Source organism: Hemibagrus wyckioides, linkage group LG26 (assembly GCF_019097595.1).
Source record: "Hemibagrus wyckioides isolate EC202008001 linkage group LG26, SWU_Hwy_1.0, whole genome shotgun sequence".
Taxonomy (NCBI): domain Eukaryota; kingdom Metazoa; phylum Chordata; class Actinopteri; order Siluriformes; family Bagridae; genus Hemibagrus; species Hemibagrus wyckioides.
Window position 1 is genome coordinate 3,033,917 of NC_080735.1, and position 22,500 is coordinate 3,056,416.

The window sequence follows — 22,500 nt, forward strand, 5'->3', positions numbered from 1 at the left end:
GACACTGGAGACTCCTTCCAAAAAAGAAATTAATTAATTAAAAAAAAAAAGTCATGATGACATCATGGTTGGAATTACAAGCAACGTGTGTGTGTGTGTGTGTGTGTGTGTGTGTGGGAGCATGTGTGAGTGCTGTTACTATAGAACGAATGGAAAAAAAAGAATCTTTTTGACCAATCAGAATCAAGATTTCATCATTACGACTTAGCTAGCTAATTAATTCCAAAAAATTTTAAAATAAGTTTTTATCGTTTTTTATTTATTATTTATTTTATTTATCTAGTTATGAAGCGATGATAAATCAGGTGGCGTGGTCCTTTAAGCGCGATTCAGTGCTAGTCTGCTACGCTAACGGCTGCTGCTCTAATACGTCCTCATGAAGCTAACGCCGCTCGGTGCTGTGACCCGCGTCAGAGGAGAAATGCTAAATAAAGGACAAACAAACCGTTTTTCCGTCAAAGGTTATTTACTTTTTTTTTAAAGATTGAAACGATTTTTCCAGTTTTTGAGAAGGCCACAGTGTGTTGGGTCAAAGGTCAATTTCATCATGAACGGAAAAACACAATTTTTTTTCTCTCCAGACAATTTTGACCGACACAAAAAAAATAAACAGCATTTTATTTGGAAGGAAAAGAAAAAAACAAAACAAATAGAAGATATCAAAGGAAGATGAAGGGATGAGAAGAGAGAAATGGAGGGGAATGAAAAGGAAGAAAGAAAAGACCTCCGTGTGGAATGAGAGGCAATCGCTTTTTTTTCTTTTCCCAGGCAGAAGGAAGCCAATAGCGCGAGGGTAATGAAGTGTAATTGGAAACGGACAAAACAGCTCGCTTTGGAGGAAATAAATAACTTGACGGAGGAGAAGGAAGTAATGAAAGGAGGAGGGGAAGCTAACGGGGTTCGGGGCAGAGAATTCAGCCTAGATTGTTTAAAAATAAATGACAGGATGGAGGAGGAGGTGGAAGTGGAGCAAAAAAATGGAAGTAAATATCAGATCTGGGGGATGAAAGTATGCTGGTGTGTGGGGGCCGGCTTTGTAATAGCTCCGCCCTCTTTTTCCTATTGGCTAAAACGATTTGATCGGTGATTGTGAATTGACAAATTCACAGAATGCACATGGTCCCTGGAAAACTGGTTTTATTTTAGTTGCTACAGGACATGGTGTCTCAGGCGTATCGCTATGGCGACGGCTCACATGGCGTAAAGGCCGGAGCGAGAGTCGCTGGTGTTGTTGTATATTCATCAAACACTTCTGCTGGTGTACGGAGGCCGGCTCTATAACAGCTCTGCCCTCATTTTCTATTGGCTAGAACGATTCGAATCGACGCAAAGCAGAAAGAAATGTGTTTCACTTCCCACGTTTATACAGGACATGGTGTATCAGGTGTATCGCCATGGCAACGGCTCAAAAGTCGTTAATGCTGGCGCGAGAGCACTGCCGTTGTCGTGTATTCATCAAACACTTCTGTTAGATTTAACGAACATCCCCACAAGAACAGGGTTATGTTTATGTATTTACGGGGACTTTTGGCTGGAACCCAGAAAACTGGTTTTATTTTAGTTGCTAAACAAGCCAAAAAAAGGTGTGTGTGTGTGTATGTGTGTGTGTATGTGTGTGTTTTCTTACCCAGGTCCATGCTCTTGGAAGTCTTTGGATGTCTGTGTGTGTGTTGTAGTTGATATGTCGGGTTGGAGGTGGGTTCACGTTCCGCTCTGTAGAGACAGAATGATCTGTTACTAGGCTTCTCATTGGCTGAAAGCAGTAAAGACGTTAGAACGTAACATGTAGCGTTACTTCAAAAACTGGTCATAGACACATACATATATATATATATATATATATGAGATTAGGACTTGCTAGTGTAAGATTTATGGTAAGGAGTCTCCAGTGTCAGAAATTTGTAACCATTACTGGATAATAATTCAGTTCAGGATGGAAAGAGGAATCTCTCATGGTGACATCACACCACCTCGACCTGTTAGCCAAGCTGGGCTAATGTTCTAGTAGTGTGTAGTAGTTTTACACAATAAACACACTCAGAACCAGGTGACGTAAACAGTACATGAAGGTGTGTTTTTTAGTCATGTCCAGGATTTAGCTACACCACAATAAAGAGAACCATGGCCCAGTGCATGGCTCACCTGTTTTGCGCGTATCTCGGGTGTGGGTTAAAGTCTGACTCCATGTCGGAAGGATGAGAAGCGAAGTCGTCTTCGTCGGAGGCGTCGTAATAAACCCCGGGTCTGCCGTTAGAGGCAGATACAGGACCTGTAAAGAAAGGATAATGGATAAGTTAAAGAAAATCGCTGTTGTTACCGGAGACGCCATTAGGTAACTGTTACCGTTAAATAAATGTTGTTACTATAGGAACGATACTCTATTAGAGCGAGTGCGTTTAACACACCTGAGACTTGCCTTAAAGGTAGAAGGTAGAATGCTTTTAAGTTTTATCTATTTATATATTTTTAAGCCTAGCTATTTAAAAACTAGCGATGAGCACGCTAACCCTGTTCCGTCTGATTTTTATCCAGTTCTATTTGCTAAAATAGTGTTCAGTGCTAAGCAGGTGTATGGTCCAGTGATGAAAACAGAGCAAAGATGTACTTTAAAATTTGAAATGATTTACATTTATTTATTTTTTGTTACATTTTATACAAAAGAGTGTGTTACTTTTCATGGACAAGAGACGTTAATCCAAAAACAATGGTTTGGAATAAAAAAATGCTAAAAGCGCCTGGGCTTTGTGTTAGTGCCAGAGGCAGCGAAGAGACGAACAGAGAGCGAATTTAAAACGTCCGCACAATAGAGCGTATGCAAATACGGCCCACTTAGAATCCATTTCATCAGCCTAATGATTTCAAGGTCAGACCTCACAGCGTGAAAGTGGAGGATAAAACTGAACGATAACACAGCCGTCGACGCTTTTCCCCCCTCCCGTTAGCGAGGCGAGGCGGAATTAGTTTAAAAGCTTAATGTTTGCTAATGGCTAGGATAAGACTTTTTTGAAATTGTAGCATAAACCAACGTTTTAATTAATTAATTAATTTATTTATTTATAAAACTGGACAGCGAGTAATGCTAAAACTAGCGTTTATCTAACAGCTAATACATGGTCAGGAAAAACATTCAGGCCATCATGAAATTTAATACCCAGGATTTAATGAATTAATTTATTAATTAATTAATTAATTTAAAAAAAAAGAAGGTGTTTTCTAATAAGAAGGTGTGTGGGTACCTGGAGCTCGGGTGTAGATGCTGTTGATGACCATGGGCGGCTGACCCACGCCGTTGCTGCGGTCACTGTGGTTGTACTGAGCTGAGGGATACTCTCTGCTCGCACCTCCATCTTGTCGTCTCTCCTGGAAATGATTTTTTTTTTTTCAGTAATTTTAGTTAAAGGTTCCTCATGTTTATTAAAAGAAGGGTAATTCTGGAGCTGTCCGTCATTCATCCATCTTTCTCTTTTGCTTTAATTCCATTCATTCAGCCATCCATCATCTTTTCCTTTCATCTTTCCATCCAGATCCTACACTCATCCTCATCTGTTCCATTCATCCATTCATGATCTTCTACTTCCAACATTATCTATCTATCCATCAATTAATCCATCCTTACAGGTAGGATAGGAACATGGACATCCATCCATCCTTCTTTGCCTTCAGTCCAACCATCCATATTTTCATCCATCCATCCATTGCATGCTTCCATCTATCCATCCCTCCTCCTTTACCCTCTTTCATTCCATCCATCCATCCAACCACCCACCTTCCTTTACCCTCATTCTATCCATCCATCCATCCTTCCATAATTCCATCCATCCTCCCTTACCCTCATTCCATTCATTCATATTTTTCATTCATTCATCCATCCATTCGTCCATCCTCATTCATTCACCCATCCATCCATCCATCCATCCCCTCATTCCATTCATCCCTATTTTTCATCCATCATCCTCCTTTAAACTCCTATTTCATTCATCGATATATCCATCCTCTTTTGCCCTCATTCCATCCATCTATATATCCATCCATCCATCACCCTAATTCCATTCATCCATATTTTTCGTTCATCTATCCATCTTTTTCTTCTTTCCATCCTATCCATTTTCCCCTTCCATTCTTTCACATTTTCTAAGTGCCTACAATTGTCCATCTATTCATCTTTTCCTTTCACCCACATAACAATCATCTTAAATTCATCAATTCATTCCCTCCATTCATTCAGTTTCTCTCCACATTTTTTCTATGCCTCCATCCCAGCATGCACTCATCACTCTCTGTTCTTTTCATCCACATATACAATCTATCCATATATCATCCGAATATATATATATATTTTTTAACATCTATCCATCCTAATGAAGAGCTCTAACATCTCTAAAGAATAAACCTTGCCCACATTTTATCTGGCTCACTTGGAAATTTGGAGCAAAGAAAGAACAGAACATTTCTGGAATGAGAAGAAAAGCCTCGGGTTGAATTTCTGGTTTGTGGAGGCAGAGGAGAGGGGGAGAGAGAGAGAGAGAGAGCAGTCCCTTGCTTCTGTCAGCAATACTCTGGACTTCCCAAACAGGAAAGGCTTGAGATTTCACACGTGTGAAACACAGAGACAGGGAGTACTGCTGCTAAAATTAAAGTTCCAGCCACCAAAACTCCAAAAGCGGAGTGAAGCAAAGCCAAAAACCTGGTCCACTGAGAGTCCAGGCTTGGCCTGACCGTTTAAAATAGCAGTCATAACCCTGATATCTTATTTATCCCGAATGCACTGCTTTCGCTCAGTTAATGCTAATGACATTATTGTTTCTTTCTTTTTTTTCTCCCTTTTTTTAATTTTGGACGAGCAGTGGACACTGGCACAGCTAATTCTCCAGCACAGATAGCATACGGCTCGGACAGCTGCTGAACATTTCGGGACCGGGTTCTCGTGCCAAGCGGTTGGCGACTGCTGTTCAGCTGCCCGTTCCGCGAGCCAGAATCCGTTCAAATGAACAGGTAGATTGAGCTGTAACCACAGCCTCCATTTATTCCATCAGGAGCATAAACAACACCATCTGAGAGCTTGACTAGGTCCGGTTCTGGAACCGTGAGTTCTTATTTTTGCACCAATCATGTTACCAAGTAATACTTTGCGACATAATCCAAGCATATGGTACGTGATCATGGTAATAAAAGCATGTTCTCTGAAGTAGGAACCTACGCAAAACCGCTTGATGGAGCACGCAGAGAAAGCACTAGTCATCAGAGCAGTTCATTTCGGCGAGCACTGAGCACTCTGCGCTCATTTGGAATGACCATGCACACCCGATTCTACTCTGGATACTCGGGTAGGCCGTCCTCACACTCTACCGTATGCCTCTTTTGGAATAATTCACCAGGATGTTTGAAAAAGGCAGACGGTACAAGGCTACGCACCAGTCGAATCCGGCTTGTCAGACAGCGCTAGCTGTGAGCTGGTGGTTCACTGATGTCTTTTTATGAGGATGTGCAGCTGTCAGGAGCAGGACACGCAGCAGGAGAGAGCTCCAGTGCCTTTCATACAGCAACAGCTCCGTCATACTACTACTACTCCTACTATTACTACTACTACACCCCCCCCAACACACATACACACGCGCGCACACACACTCTTTATTAGCCCTCAGGCATACAGACTCAGCCGGATGGACATAACCATATCAAAGTCGTCTTGAACACATGGGCGCGAGACACAGAGACAAAGGACGAGCGAGACAGCTAGGAAGGATGATTCTCAGGTGGAGGGATATCATTAGCACAGATGATGCCTCTTTAAACGTGTCACACTTTTCATATCTCCCTCTCTAGTGCATGACAGAAAGGGGGGAAAAAAGAGAAAGAAACAGAAGCGTTTCTATGGAGATCTATGGATTTGCTGCTCGCTCTTTCCTGTCCTGTCTTAGGCGTTTGCTCTGATCATTGTGCTGACAGAGGGGAGGGAATCGTCTTGTTCGCTCTTTCTCTCGCACGCCGATGCTCCCACGCAGGGAAGCGTCAGAGTTGACGGGAGGCAGAAGGCAATCAGAAGCAGGGTATCTGGTTGGCTATTGCGCACATTATCCTGCCTAAATATTATGCAGCCGTCACTCCGTCTCTCCATCAACTATTCTCCTCCTAGTATTAATGATCGTTCCTGCAGAGTGCTACCAGCATACAGACACGCCCCCCTGATGCCTTCAAAAGCTTTGTGTCTTAATCAGACCATTGTGGCAGATGACAAAGAACCAACAAAGGACCAACAAAAGAAGACCCCAAATGAGACCCCAGACTCGAGCCTGTTCTGCCTTCCTGGACCTGTGAAGCAGCAGTAGGGGTGACATGAGGTTAGATTCCCTCAGGCCAGCCCCAGGCATGCTTTCATTAAATCTCCATGGCTGCTTTTTATCCAAAGAACCTGCGGTGTAATCCGATTAACTATTTGAGAGCCATTGAGAAAACAGGGATAGGTCTGAGACAGAGTTTGTAATGTATCCAACTCCATAACCAGGAGGAGGGGTTGAAATTTAACAAGGCTGTAAAGGAAGTAGTGTGTAGGCCAGATATTCCTTATTTATCCTGTCCATTGGCAAAATTTCATAGTGTGCTAAAGTTTAATTTGAATTTTGTGCCTACTCTTTCATTATAGGAACGAAAGCCGTGAATGAAATTTCAATGAGATGGAGGGCGTCATTGGGTTCACTTCACAAAACCCGGCTAGCGTGTCTCGACTCCCACTCATTCCCTTATCGCGCCACCCTCTCGCAGTGATTAATGGCATATTGATCAGCCTGCATGCATGGGATTAATAGTGAATGCATCAAGTCGACACATCACCTTTTATCGAGGAGCCGTTCAAGGCAGCACCAATCACCATCCATCTCAGGCTAGATGGGGCAGGTGATAGGCTAATGCGCTCCCATGGTGCTCATCTCTTTCGAGACAAAGTCAGACTCCTGAACTCAAGGTGGAGTCAATAACCATTTGTTTTCGCTGGACTCGAATGAAATGCTAGATTTCAGTTGATGGACTTGACATTGGAGAGTACACTTAAGTTATGGCTTAAAGCTACAGCGCACATGAACAAATACTGCTCCAGAACGTGGTGTCAGGTTGGAATTGGCAGAAAATGTCATCATAGACAAGCTCAAAAGCATGAACAAGCATCACGCACCCAAATGTAGGCATGAAAAAAATCGGACTAGACAGTGACAGGCTGGGGTCAGGAGCCAGTCAGAGCAGAGTGAGGGTGTAACAGTATAAACAAAACATTACGGTTACATGGGTAATTTTTCATCCTATATCATAAAACAAACCCTGCAGAAATTGATAAACATTTGCAGTTGTGCTTGTCAAGTGGAAAAAGCTGTGTTTTAGAGATGTAAAAAGCAAACAAGCTCATAATGAATTGGACCACCTATCACTAGGACACACTATAACTGATGTAAAACAATCAAAATGGAAATTACTGTCTGTTATTTAAAATGTGCATTTCAGTAATTCATCAAGAAAAGATAGTGAAGAATAGTGCTGAAAAGCCCAAATATAACCCCCCTGTAGAGAATCAGGAAAGAGGAAAGAAGGAAAAAGCAAGGAATGAGCATGCAGAGTTTTCAGAATTTTTATTAAACAAGCAGAACAAGCAGGAAGGCAGTACAGCAAAGTGTTTAAGGAATTATTACTAGTACAGAAAGTGGAAGCAAAAAGTTGAGAAATACAGGAAACCCAAAAGTATTACATGCAGACCATAGTTAGCCTCTTTAAGCAGTACAAAAATGAGTAAGAAAAATGTTTTAAGTCACAACATTCATGTGTAAAAAAGGTATCGTCTCTAATTCTCAAAAAAAACCCAAAAAAAAACACATGCCCTTGTTACAAGAACAAAATGTCAAATTACCGCAAGGACCTGATGAGTTTAAACCTGGGTTGTCGGGACCTGATATACCTGATAGAGACCTTCTAAACATGTTTGGACCTGCATTATTGGGAACACGCTCTATCAGTAAACACAGTGTGGGAACCTGGTATCCTAGACCTGCAATGTGGGAGCCAGTATATACAGAGACCTCCTGATAGCTTTTGTACCTGTACTGTGATGACCTGTCTCTGTGAGACAATTCAGTGTGGGGACCTGAGATACAAAGCTCATCTGGACCAGACTTGTTATGACCTAATATACTGTAACCTCTTAAACTTGTTATAACCTGCAGTGTGAGGGCCTGATGAACAGATGAACAGATGAGATCTGAGATTGTTTGATCCTCCCTGGTAGGGACCTGAAATATGAAGACCACCTGAACTGTAAGGACCTTATTGTTAAGGACCTGATCTATGGGGATGTCCTGAACATGTTTAAACCTGCACTGTGGGGACCTTAGCCACACAATACAACATCCTGCAATGTTTTTGAGGTAACAGTATATGCACTTGTGTTACAGAGACCTCCTAAACAAGTATGCACCTGTTTTGTGGGGACAGGCATGTATGGACCATTACAGGGACCTAATTTACTCTGATGTTTTTACACAAAACTAATTTTAATCAAACCACAGGGTATTTCGGAGGCCTCCCGAGAGCTTGTAGTGGCCATACTGGTGATAGCGATGGACAATTCGCTGGGGTTCAGACTCTGAGATCCTGTGATGTTGAACAAGGTACCCTGGGTGGAATGGGACCTGGGGATGGGGTTCAACAAACAGGACTGGGCGTACCTGGGCTGGGGAATTCTCCAAAGCTCGCAGGATAACTAATTGGATGGTTTCTCGATGGTTCCCTTCCATGGACATAGAGCGTCTCAGGGTCTCCATGGCATCATTGTTGGATCGACCAAGAAGAGATTCACCATTGACAGCCACAAGCTGGTCATTCACCTTTAGGCGCCCATCCTGGTTGCGAGAAGAGGAAATATACGTTTCCTAAATCAATATACATTTGGAATGTCACGATATTTTTGATCCTTTGTTATTTATAAAAACCAGTCAATACCGAACACCAGAAATGAGTGAAAAGCATTCCGATCTCTTCAATAAAGCAAACAAAACTGAACAGCTAAAGGTTACATCTGCTTAATATTATTTCAGGTACATTGATATTCAGATTAGCAAACATGCTTAAAAGATTAATGCATTCATACAACAAACTGCACACTCCTGTGTGAAAGGACAGCGAGGGAGTGAATTGGATTAAGATCCACAGCTGCACTTCTTGAAATAGAAAACTCAGACAAGGAGGAGGAGCTGAGCACAAAAGAGATTAGCAGCTAAGAGCCACCAGAGCTGCTAAAGACCTCTCATTGTCTGAGCATTTTCTGGTCATGAGTGACCTTTAGTCTGGGTCATTAACCAGTGACCACCAGTGTTGACCTGTTTAAAGAAGCCATTAATGGAGAGATGAACACACGCTGAGGCAGACGCAACATGTCGCCGAGAGCTTTTCTTTCAGGAGCCGTCTCTAGAGGAGGTGTCGCTTTGCTAAACGTCCCTTGGCACTTCCAGCTAATCAGTGCAGCTTTTGAAACCTTAATTAGGATTAATGAGGCTGATGCTGGGCGTGTGTGTGTGTGTGTTTTTCATGGTAATCAGTGTAAGAGGCTATAGTATATAAAGGGTTCGAGGATGTGTAAAATACAAATGTTACTTCAGTACAATTTCACATAAATTTTCCACAATTTACATTTACTTAAGATTTATTCTATTGATTAGTCTATTGATTTTTGCACTTGATACTACCTCTCTATAGAAACACACTCACTGGACATTGCAGAAACTGATCTCATGGGATTTTTTATGTGCAACAGTGTCTAGTGTTTAAACAAATTGGTGTTAGGAAAAAAAAAAACATGGTCCAGCAAGCAGCAGTCCTGCAGGTGAAAACACCTTGTTAATGAGAGAGGTCACAAGAGAATGGCCAGAGTAAACAAAAAGGTTTAACTAACAAATGTCTATATCCACTCATGACTGAGTAATTGCCGGCATGTACAGGTGTGTCCACCTTGCACCCTGCACCCTGTCGATCTTTCTCTCAATTTGATCGAATGTTAGGAAGGAGATAGGACTTGCCTTGAAAGCAGCCCCTCCATGGATGATAGACTTGATGAAGATGCCCAGGTCCTCGCCCGTCTCTCTGGACTTGTTGCCTTTCAGACTGAGCCCGAGTCCAGCTGACCCCGAGTCGCTTACAGGAATCTCATACACCAGGTGCTCTCTGCCTTCCTCGGACAGGGTCTGACCAGATGGCTCTCCTTTCTAAAAACACAGAAAACAAAACATCTTTGTCATTATTAAAATGATTCCCAAGGACGAGGAAGGAAACTTGAAAATAATTAGCCGGGTTTTGCGGTTCTGGAGCCATATGACTAGCGATGTTTGCTAAATGAGAGCCACAGGTAAGACGTGTGAAAGGACACGATAGCTAGGAAAAGATGGATAAATGCATGAAGAGAGATGAGAGAGTGAAAAGGGTAACCGGGGTAGGGGGGATGCTGCGTTTAAACATGAAAGGAAGAGTAAGATCAGGAGAGCGTGCCATTTCAAAAGGTAAAATAACCTTTTTAAGAGCCTCGTCTAGGATGAAGCTGGGGGTGTGGGAAGGGTTTGAGTGGTTAAATCACTCCCTCTTTCATCTGTACTATTATTCTTTGCATTCTTGCCATCGGGTTGCAAGATGTGAGCCATTGACTCATAAGTGAGAAATTTTTGGTCTCAAATGAAAAGGGCAATCAAAATGGAGGAGATAAATGTGGGGAAAAATGGAAGTAAATTACTCTGGGTGATGGTAAGGAGACTTCCTTACTGAACCCTTAAAGGTTCTGTAAGGAAGGGTATCACATAAAGTCCAGATTAGAGTCCATAATCGAGCTATGGGTGGTGTGTATACTGCGGTCACTTGCTAAACTCTGCATTGAGGAAAGCTTCTTGACTTGCATGTGTGGTTCTTGTGGTTGAAGATTGGAGTAAAATCTGAGACACCATGTGCCAAGGTTAAACAACAACCAATGCTTTGATATTTGTATGATATATTATAGTTGTTTTTGTTGTTGTTGTTCTTTTGGCTTCTTCCTATTCGGGGTCGCTACAGCGGTTCATTTGGTCCGCATGTTTTGATTTGGCACAGGTTTTACACCGGATGCCCTTCCAGATGCAACCCTCCCATTTAATCCGGGCTTGGGACCTGGCGCTGAGAGTTAACTCTTTAGTGTCTGGGTTAGCGCCCTGCCTGGGAATTGAACCTGGGCCGTGGCAATGAGAGCGCAGGATCCTGCCGCTGGACCCCCAGAAGGCCTATGATATACTATAGAAGTATTTTTATAAAAACATGGAAAGCTGCCTTTACAGTAGCGTCTTACCATCATGTAATCTGCATAGTCCAAGTGAATGAACTGCTCGTGAATGAACAGAATTAAGACAAAGTGATGCCCTGAGGGAGCTGTTAGAGGAACTACATCACTCTCTCTCACACACACACAAGGAACTGTTGATGAACATGATCATGGCTTTGGTCTCTCTGAGACCTTAGACTAGACCAATGTTTGTTCGTCTGGAAAAAAAATTGAGAGAGAGAGAGAGAGAGACAGACAACTCCGGTGGTCGGATCAATGTTTCCAGTGGAGATCACACACACGGCTCTCCTGAGGGCCAACACACTCCTCACACACACTCTTTACACAACGTGACCGAAAATAATGAGAGATCTTGTGTGGGATGTCCAGGAGCTACTCATGCTAGATAACACTGACATGACAGTCTTTTGTTTGTTTTGTAGTCGCCAGCGATGACGTTTGCCTATAAAAACATGACGTTAAAATTATAGTTTAAGTTTGATATGAAGATTTGAAACCCTAAATACATGAGGTCAAAAAAATCAAACCTGGATAGGAAGAAATTAAAGTTAAAGGTTCATCTCTACACTGAATATCTGAACTATCACGTAAATATGTATTAATACTCGATCTTTCCAGCATTTCATTTAGTTTATCCACAATTCCAAAATAAATATCTTACTAATGAGAATAAGACCTAGACACAAACACAGCAGTGTATCACTACAAGCACTCAGGCTAGCTCTATGAACAGTCTCAATGCGAGCCACTATAAAAACACACTAAGAACAACTCAGCAATCATGGTCCTGCTGAAATTGTCCCTGGCTGGACAGGACATATCCTGGTGTGTGTATGTGTGTGTGTGTGGATTATGAGGATGAAAGCTCAAGGACACAAAAACTAGCAAATAGCCCCACACCCTGAAGCCTCCTTCCTATGGGCCATGTGTGAGCTGACCTCTGCACCTCCGTCCAAAACGTGACCGCGCTCAGAGAATCCCGAATCACTGAGACCTCGGCTTTAAGATATAAACATATAAACCGCACAGCCACGCAAATACAACACGAGTCGTGTTTTTGGATCACCTAAGAGTGTACACTTCACCATCATGAGGCTCTGGGTAACATCGGCCTCATGTTCTACATGTTTAGCGAGCTAGTTGTCGGGTGTGTTCGGATGAGGCGGGGTGAAGGGGGTGACCTGAATGCTATTAGTTGTTACGCAAATCAGTCAATTCATTTCCTTTCATCAGAAGAACCCAGAGTGTTTGATTTCTCTTAAACCACAGTAGTTTGCCCATGATTACACAAACATCACGAGTCTCAAATTTACATAAAAAACTGTCATGTTACAGAGAAACCGTAAGACTCCTTGGACTAGAAACTTCGTGGTACAAGCGCATCGTCTTTACGAGAAGTTACGTTACTATAGAAACGTGAATCGGTCGCTTCTGACCAATCAGAATTGAGGGTCTACTAACCCGAAAAAGTGGAATGGAAACGCTGAGCTCATTACAGTCTCTCTTTTATTTCAGGAAATCCAACTACTAATATCCCACGTCTCTCCGGAGAGCATAAAGCTCGCAAACAGAGCCGTAAGTCTGTCAGCGTGCCTGCGTGACCCACAAACCCCATTCGAATCGAGCCGACGTCTCCGATCCGGGTCCGGAATCATTTCCAGGATGGGCATAGCACGTCTGTGAGGCTTCCTTTCCCAAACGATGGCTAATTTAAACGAGGCTTATGAGCGAGGCCTTGTGATGGACAAAGGATGCTGTTTTAGTGGGGTGAGTAATGATTAACACACCCAAAAGTGACAGGAAGTAAAAGTGAGAGAAAGAGAGAGAAAGATTATCCCTGTTCTGAAAACATCAACATGGACCAATCAGAACCCCTGACCGAAACCGAAAGATATTTTATTGTGGGTTTGGATGTTCGGAATAGAGAATTTGTAGGTGGTTTTTCGAGGGTGTAATTGTTTGTGAGGCATCACATACACACCCACAAGCATGAAACCCACACACACACACACACACACACACACACACACACACACACACCGAAGAGCAGATGGTGTGACAGAAAGGCGACGTGTCTATGCAGTCATTAAATCTTTTTATAGCGTTTCTCTTTGCTAAAAAAACTCCAACAAGTCTGCGATTTCTTCCTCTTGCACACGGTTACGTTTCTGCTACGTTTTGTCTCGAATCGCGAGGCGCAAGGCGGAAAATCGCGGGACCGCTTCGCCTGAACGATGTAGGGCTTCATGCTTTTTCCTCACGCGCAGGCATATGTGGGAGACTGAAGATTGATAAAGGAGTCTGTAGATCTTGTGTGTGTGTGTGTGTGTGTGTGTGTGTGTGTGTGCGCGAGAGAGACTTTGAAGTGGCAGCTGTTCCTTTCTAACAGACCTTCAATCGAGCAGCTCTTCAGTCAATCACACAGCAGCCTGGAACAGAAATAAACCGTGCACTGCAATTTAGGAGGACTTGTGTGAGCGCTGCTGTCACTGTGAACAGCACCACACACACACAGACACACACACACAGACACACACACACACACGTGTGATCCGCAGACGTTTCAGCTACAATCCTGCAGAGAAACTGTGATATCTTTTAAATCTCAGGGATCCAGACGAGGAATGAGTGTGTGTGTGTGTGTGTGTGGATATGGAAACACAACACACTACACTACACTACTGTACATGTGGATGGATATATAACAGCTCATATCACTGTTATTACTGCTCTTTGGCAGCTGATAACATCTTCTCTAATTTATTATAGGGTTTAAGCACTGAACTGGACCGAGGGTCGATGATGTAATAAACATTTTCTGATCTGACAAACAGGAATTCAGCCATTTAATGGGGGGGGGGGTGTCCATGACAGGCGGACAGACAGACATCATAGACACAACACACACTACGTTATGATACACAACATGCACTACATTCTAATACACAACACACACTACACAACACACACTACGTTATGATACACAACATGCACTACATTCTAATACACAACACACACTACACAACACACACTACGTTATGATACACAACATGCACTACATTCTAATACACAACACACACTACACAACACACACTACGTTATGATACACAACATGCACTACATTCTAATACACAACACACACTACAAAACACACACTACATTCTAATACACAACACACACTACACAACACACACTACGTTATGATACACAACATGCACTACATTCTAATACACAACACACACTACAAAACACACACTACATTCTAATACACAACACACTACACAACACACTACACAACACACACTACATTCTAATACACAACACACTACACAACACACACTACGTTATGATACACAACATGCACTACATTCTAATACACAACACACACTACACAACACACACTACATTCTAATGCACAACACACACAACATTCTAATACACAACACACACTACAAAACACACACTACATTCTAATACACAACACACTACACAACACACTACACAACACACACTACATTCTAATACACAACACACTACACAACACACTACACAACACACACTACATTCTAATGCACAACACACACAACATTCTAATACACAACACGCTACACAACACACACTACATTCTAATGCACAACACACACTACACAATACACAACACACACTACATTCTAATGCACAACACACACTACACAATACACACTACATTCTAATGCACAACACACACTACATTCTAATACACAACACACTACACAACACACTACACAACACACACTACATTCTAATGCACAACACACACTACACAACACACAACACACACTACATTCTAATACACAACACACACTACATTCTAATACACAACACGCTACACAACACACACTACATTCTAATGCACAACACACACTACACAATACACAACACACACTACATTCTAATGCACAACACACACTACACAATACACACTACATTCTAATGCACAACACACTACATTCTAATACACAACACGCTACACAACACACACTACATTCTAATGCACAACACACACTACACAATACACAACACACACTACATTCTAATGCACAACACACACTACACAATACACAACACACACTACATTCTAATGCACAACACACACTACATTCTAATACACAACACACACTACATTCTAATGCACAACACACACTACACAATACACAACACACACTACATTCTAATGCACAACACAATACACAACACACTACATTCTAATACACAACACACACCACACAACACACACTACACAATACACAACACACACTACATTCTAATACACAACACACAACACTACATTCTAATGCACAACACACACTACACAATACACAACACACACTACATTCTAATACACAACACACTACACAACACACTACACAACACACACTACATTCTAATGCACAACACACACTACACAACACACAACACACACTACATTCTAATACACAACACACACTACATTCTAATGCACAACACACACTACATTCTAATGCACAACACACACTACATTCTAATGCACAACACACACTACATTCTAATGCACAACACACACTACATTCTAATGCACAACACACACTACACAATACACAACACACACTACATTCTAATGCACAACACAATACACAACACACACTACATTCTAATGCACAACACACACTACATTCTAATACACAACACACAACACTACATTCTAATGCACAACACACACTACACAATACACAACACACACTACATTCTAATACACAACACACTACACAACACACTACACAACACACACTACATTCTAATGCACAACACACACTACATTCTAATGCACAACACACACTACATTCTAATGCACAACACACACTACATTCTAATGCACAACACACACTACACAATACACAACACACACTACATTCTAATGCACAACACACACTACACAATACACAACACACACTACATTCTAATGCACAACACAATACACAACACACACTACATTCTAATGCACAACACACACTACATTCTAATGCACAACACACACTACACAATACACAACACACACTACATTCTAATGCACAACACAATACACAACACACACTACATTCTAATGCACAACACACACTACACAACACACACTACATTCTAATACACAACACACAACACTACATTCTAATGCACAACACACACTACACAATACACAACACACACTACATTCTAATACACAACACACACTACATTCTAATACACAACACACACTACACAACACACACTACACAACACACATTACATTCTAATACACAACACACACTACATTCTAATACACAACACACACTACACAACACACACTACACAACACGCACTACATTCTAATACACAACACACAACACTACATTCTAATGCACAACACACATTACACAACACACTACATTCTAATGCACAACATATACTACATTCTAATACACAACACACTACACAACACACACTACATTCTAATGCACAACACAATACACAACACACACTACATTCTAATGCACAACACACACTACATTCTAATGCACAACACACACTACACAATACACAACACACACTACATTCTAATGCACAACACACACTACACAATACACAACACACACTACATTCTAATACACAACACACACTACATTCTAATACACAACACACTACACAATACACAACACACACTACATTCTAATGCACAACACACACTACACAATAAACAACACACACTACATTCTAATACACAACACACACTACACAATACACAACACACACTACATTCTAATGCACAACACACACTACACAACACACATTACATTCTAATACACAACACACAACACACACTACATTCTAATACACAACACACACTACATTCTAATACACAACACACACTACACAACACACACTACATTCTAATGCACAACACACACCACACAACACACACTACACAATACACAACACACACTACATTCTAATACACAACACACAACACTACATTCTAATACACAACACACAACACACACTACATTCTAATACACAACACACACTACACAACACACACTACATTCTAATACACAACACACAACACTACATTCTAATGCACAACACACACTACACAATACACACTACATTCTAATACACAACACACACTACATTCTAATACACAACACACACTACACAACACACACTACATTCTAATGCACAACACACACCACACAACACACACTACACAATACACAACACACACTACATTCTAATACACAACACACAACACTACATTCTAATGCACAACACACACTACACAATACACAACACACACTACATTCTAATACACAACACACAACACACTACATTCTAATACACAACACACTACACAACACACACTACATTCTAATACACAACACACAACACTACATTCTAATGCACAACACACACTACACAACACACTACATTCTAATACACAACACACTACATTCTAATGCACAACATACACTACATTCTAATACACAACACACACTACATTCTAATACACAACACACACTACATTCTAATACACAACACACTACATTCTAATGCACAACATACACTACACAACACACACTACATTCTAATACACAACACACACTACATTCTAATACACAACACACTACACAACACACACTACATTCTAATACACAACACACACTACATTCTAATACACAACACACACTACATTCTAATACACAACACACTACATTCTAATGCACAACATACACTACATTCTAATACACAACACACACTACACAACACACACTACATTCTAATGCACAATACACACTACATTCTAATACACAACACACTACATTGTAATGCACAATACACACTACATTCTAATACACAACACACTACATTCTAATGCACAACACACTACACAACACACACTACATTCTAATGCACAACACACTACATTCTAATGCACAACACACTACACAACACACACTACATTCTAATGCACAACACACTACATTCTAATGCACAACACACACTACACAACACACACTACATTCTAATGCACAACACACACTACACAACACACTACATTCTAATGCAAAACACACACTACATTCTAATGCACAACACACACTACACAACACACTACATTCTAATGCACAACACACTACACAACACACACTACACTCTAATGCACAACACACTACATTCTAAGGCACAACACACACAACACACTACATTCTAATGCAAAACACACACTACATTCTAATGCACAACACACACTACACAACACACTACATTCTAATGCACAACACACTACACAACACACACTACACAATACACAACACACACTACATTCTAATGCACAACACACTACATTCTAAGGCACAACACACACTACACAACACACTACATTCTAATGCACAACACACACTACACAATACACACTACACGATACACAACACACACTACATTCTAATACACAACACACACTACACAACACACTGCATTCTAATGCACTAGAATGTAGTGTGTTGTATAGTGTGTGTTGTGTATTAGAATGTAGTGTGTTGTGTAGTGTGTTGTGTATTAGAAAGTAGCGTGTGTTGTGTATTGTGTAGTGTGTGTTGTGTATTGTGTAGCGTGTGTTGTGTAGTGTGTGTTGTGTATTAGAATGTAGTGTGTTGTGTATTGTGTAGTGTGTATTAGAATGTAGTGTGTGTTGTGTATTGTGTAGTGTGTATTAGAATGTAGTGTGTGTTGTGTATTGTGCAGTGTGTGTTGTGTATTAGAATGTAGTGTGTGTTGTGTATTAGAATGTAGCGTGTGTTGTGTAGTGTGTGTTGTGTATTAGAACGTAGTGTGTGTTGTGTAGTGTGTGTTGTGTATTAGAACGTAGTGTGTGTTGTGTAGTGTGTGTTGTGTATTAGAATGTAGTGTGTGTTGTGTGTGTTGTGTATTAGAATGTAGTGTGTTGTGTAGTGTGTGTTGTGTATTAGAATGTAGCGTGTGTTGTGTAGTGTGTTGTGTATTATAATGTAGTGTGTGTTGTGTATCGTGTAGTGTGTATTGTGCAGTGTGTGTTGTGTATTAGAATGTAGTGTGTTGTGTATTGTGTAGTGTGTATTGTGTATTAGAATGTATTGTGCAGTGTGTGTTGTGCATTAGAATGTAGTGTTTTGTGTATTGTGTAGTGTGTATTGTGTATTAGAATGTAGTGTGTTGTGTATTGTGTAGTGTGTGTTGTGTATTTGAATGTAGTGTTTTGTGTATTGTGTAGTGTGTATTAGAATGTAGTGTGTTGTGTATTGTGCAGTGTGTGTTGTGTATTAGAATGTAGTGTGTTGTGTATTAGAATGTAGTGTGTTGTGTATTGTGTAGTGTGTATTGTGCAGTGTGTGTTGTGTATTAGAATGTAGTGTTTTGTGTATTGTGTAGTGTGTGTTGTGTATTAGAATGTAGTGTGTTGTGTATTGTGTAGTGTGTATTGTGTATTAGAATGTAGTGTGTTGTGTATTGTGTAGTGTGTATTGTGCAGTGTGTGTTGTGTATTAGAATGTAGTGTTTTGTGTATTGTGTAGTGTGTATTGTGCAGTGTGTGTTGTGTATTAGAATGTAGTGTTTTGTGTATTGTGTAGTGTGTGTTGTGTATTAGAATGTAGTGTGTTGTGTATTGTGTAGTGTGTATTGTGTATTAGAATGTAGTGTGTTGTGTATTGTGTAGTGTGTATTGTGCAGTGTGTGTTGTGTATTAGAATGTAGTGTTGTGTATTGTGTAGTGTGTGTTGTGTATTAGAATGTATTGTGCAGTGTGTGTTGTGTATTAGAATGTAGTGTTTTGTGTATTGTGTAGTGTGTATTGTGCAGTGTGTGTTGTGTATTAGAATGTAGTGTGTTGTGTATTGTGCAGTGTGTGTTGTGTACTAGAATGTAGTGTGTTGTGTATTGTGTAGTGTGTGTTGTGTATTAGAATGTAGTGTGTTGTGTATTGTGTAGTGTGTGTTGTGTATTAGAATGTAGTGTGTTGTGTATTGTGTAGTGTGTGTTGTGTATTAGAATGTAGTGTGTTGTGTATTGTGCAGTGTGTGTTGTGCAGTGTGTGTTGTGTATTAGAATGTAGTGTTTTGTGTATTGTGTAGTGTGTATTATGTATTAGAATGTAGTGTGTTGTGTATTGTGCAGTGTGTGTTGTGTATTAGAATGTAGTGTGTTGTGTATTGTGTAGTGTGTGGTGTGTATTAGAATGTAGTGTGTTGTGTATTGTGCAGTGTGTGTTGTGTATTAGAATGTAGTGTGTTGTGTATTGTGTAGTGTGTGTTGTGTATTAGAATGTAGTGTGTTGTGTATTGTGTAGTGTGTGTTGTGTATTAGAATGTAGTGTGTTGTGTATTGTGCAGTGTGTGTTGTGTATTAGAATGTAGTGTGTTGTGTATTGTGCAGTGTGTGTTGTGTATTAGAATGTAGTGTGTTGTGTATTGTGCAGTGTGTGTTGTGTATTGTGTAGTGTGTATTGTGCAGTGTGTGTTGTGTATTAGAATGTAGTGTTTTGTGTATTGTGTAGTGTGTATTGTGTAGTGTGTGTTGTGTATTAGAATGTAGTGTGTTGTGTATTGTGTATTAGAATGTAGTGTGTTGTGTATTGTGTAGTGTGTGTTGTGTATTAGAATGTAGTGTTTTGTGTATTGTGTAGTGTGTGTTGTGTATTAGAATGTAGTGTGTTGTGTATTGTGTAGTGTGTGTTGTGTATTAGAATGTAGTGTGTTGTGTATTGTGTAGTGTGTGTTGTGTATTAGAATGTAGTGTTTTGTGTATTGTGTAGTGTGTTGTGTATTAGAATGTAGTGTGTTGTGTATTGTGTAGTGTGTTGTGTATTAGAATGTAGTGTTTTGTGTATTGTGTAGTGTGTTGTGTATTAGAATGTAGTGTTTTGTGTATTGTGTAGTGTGTTGTGTATTAGAATGTAGTGTGTTGTGTATTGTGTAGTGTGTGTTGTGTATTAGAATGTAGTGTTTTGTGTATTGTGTAGTGTGTTGTGTATTAGAATGTAGTGTGTTGTGTATTGTGTAGTGTGTGTTGTGTATTAGAATGTAGTGTTTTGTGTATTGTGTAGTGTGTGCTGTGTATTAGAATGTAGTGTGTTGTGTATTGTGTAGTGTGTGCTGTGTATTAGAATGTAGTGTGTTGTGTATTGTGTAGTGTGTGTTGTGTATTAGAATGTAGTGTGTTGTGTAGTGTGTGCTGTGTATTAGAATGTAGTGTTTTGTGTATTGTGTAGTGTGTTGTGTATTAGAATGTAGTGTGTTGTGTATTGTGTAGTGTGTGTTGTGTATTAGAATGTAGTGTTTTGTGTATTGTGTAGTGTGTTGTGTATTAGAATGTAGTGTTTTGTGTATTGTGTAGTGTATTAGAATGTAGTGTGTTGTGTATTGTGTAGTGTGTGTTGTGTATTAGAATGTAGTGTGTTGTGTATTGTGTAGTGTGTGTTGTGTATTAGAATGTAGTGTTTTGTGTATTGTGTAGTGTGTTGTGTATTAGAATGTAGTGTGTTGTGTATTGTGTAGTGTGTTGTGTATTAGAATGTAGTGTGTTGTGTATTGTGTAGTGTGTTGTGTATTAGAATGTAGTGTTTTGTGTATTGTGTAGTGTGTGCTGTGTATTAGAATGTAGTGTGTTGTGTATTGTGTAGTGTGTTGTGTATTAGAATGTAGTGTGTTGTGTATTGTGTAGTGTGTGTTGTGTATTAGAATGTAGTGTGTTGTGTATTGTGTAGTGTGTGCTGTGTATTAGAATGTAGTGTGTTGTGTATTGTGTAGTGTGTTGTGTATTAGAATGTAGTGTGTTGTGTATTGTGTAGTGTGTGTTGTGTATTAGAATGTAGTGTGTTGTGTATTGTGTAGTGTGTGCTGTGTATTAGAATGTAGTGTTTTGTGTATTGTGTAGTGTGTGCTGTGTATTAGAATGTAGTGTGTTGTGTATTGTGTAGTGTGTGCTGTGTATTAGAATGTAGTGTGTTGTGTATTGTGTAGTGTGTGTTGTGTATTAGAATGTAGTGTTTTGTGTATTGTGTAGTGTGTGCTGTGTATTAGAATGTAGTGTGTTGTGTATTGTGTAGTGTGTGTTGTGTATTAGAATGTAGTGTTTTGTGTATTGTGTAG

General features: G+C 40.3%; 1 protein-coding gene across 3 annotated transcripts in view; it reads right to left on the reverse strand.

The window, feature by feature from the left end:
• Window positions 1-22,500, reverse strand: part of pard3ba (par-3 family cell polarity regulator beta a) — a 144,399-nt gene that overhangs the window by 62,518 nt on the left and 59,381 nt on the right. For 2 of the 3 annotated variants that reach the window (XM_058380266.1, XM_058380265.1), the window contains exons 11-15: window positions 10,050-10,235; window positions 8,703-8,876; window positions 3,237-3,360; window positions 2,143-2,269; window positions 1,628-1,713 (exon numbers count right to left, since the gene is read on the reverse strand). In XM_058380266.1, the coding sequence (XP_058236249.1) occupies window positions 1,628-1,713; window positions 2,143-2,269; window positions 3,237-3,360; window positions 8,703-8,876; window positions 10,050-10,235 (697 nt within the window). The remainder of the gene's footprint in view (window positions 1-1,627; window positions 1,714-2,142; window positions 2,270-3,236; window positions 3,361-8,702; window positions 8,877-10,049; window positions 10,236-22,500) is intronic. The other variant, XM_058380267.1, reaches the window with a different exon arrangement.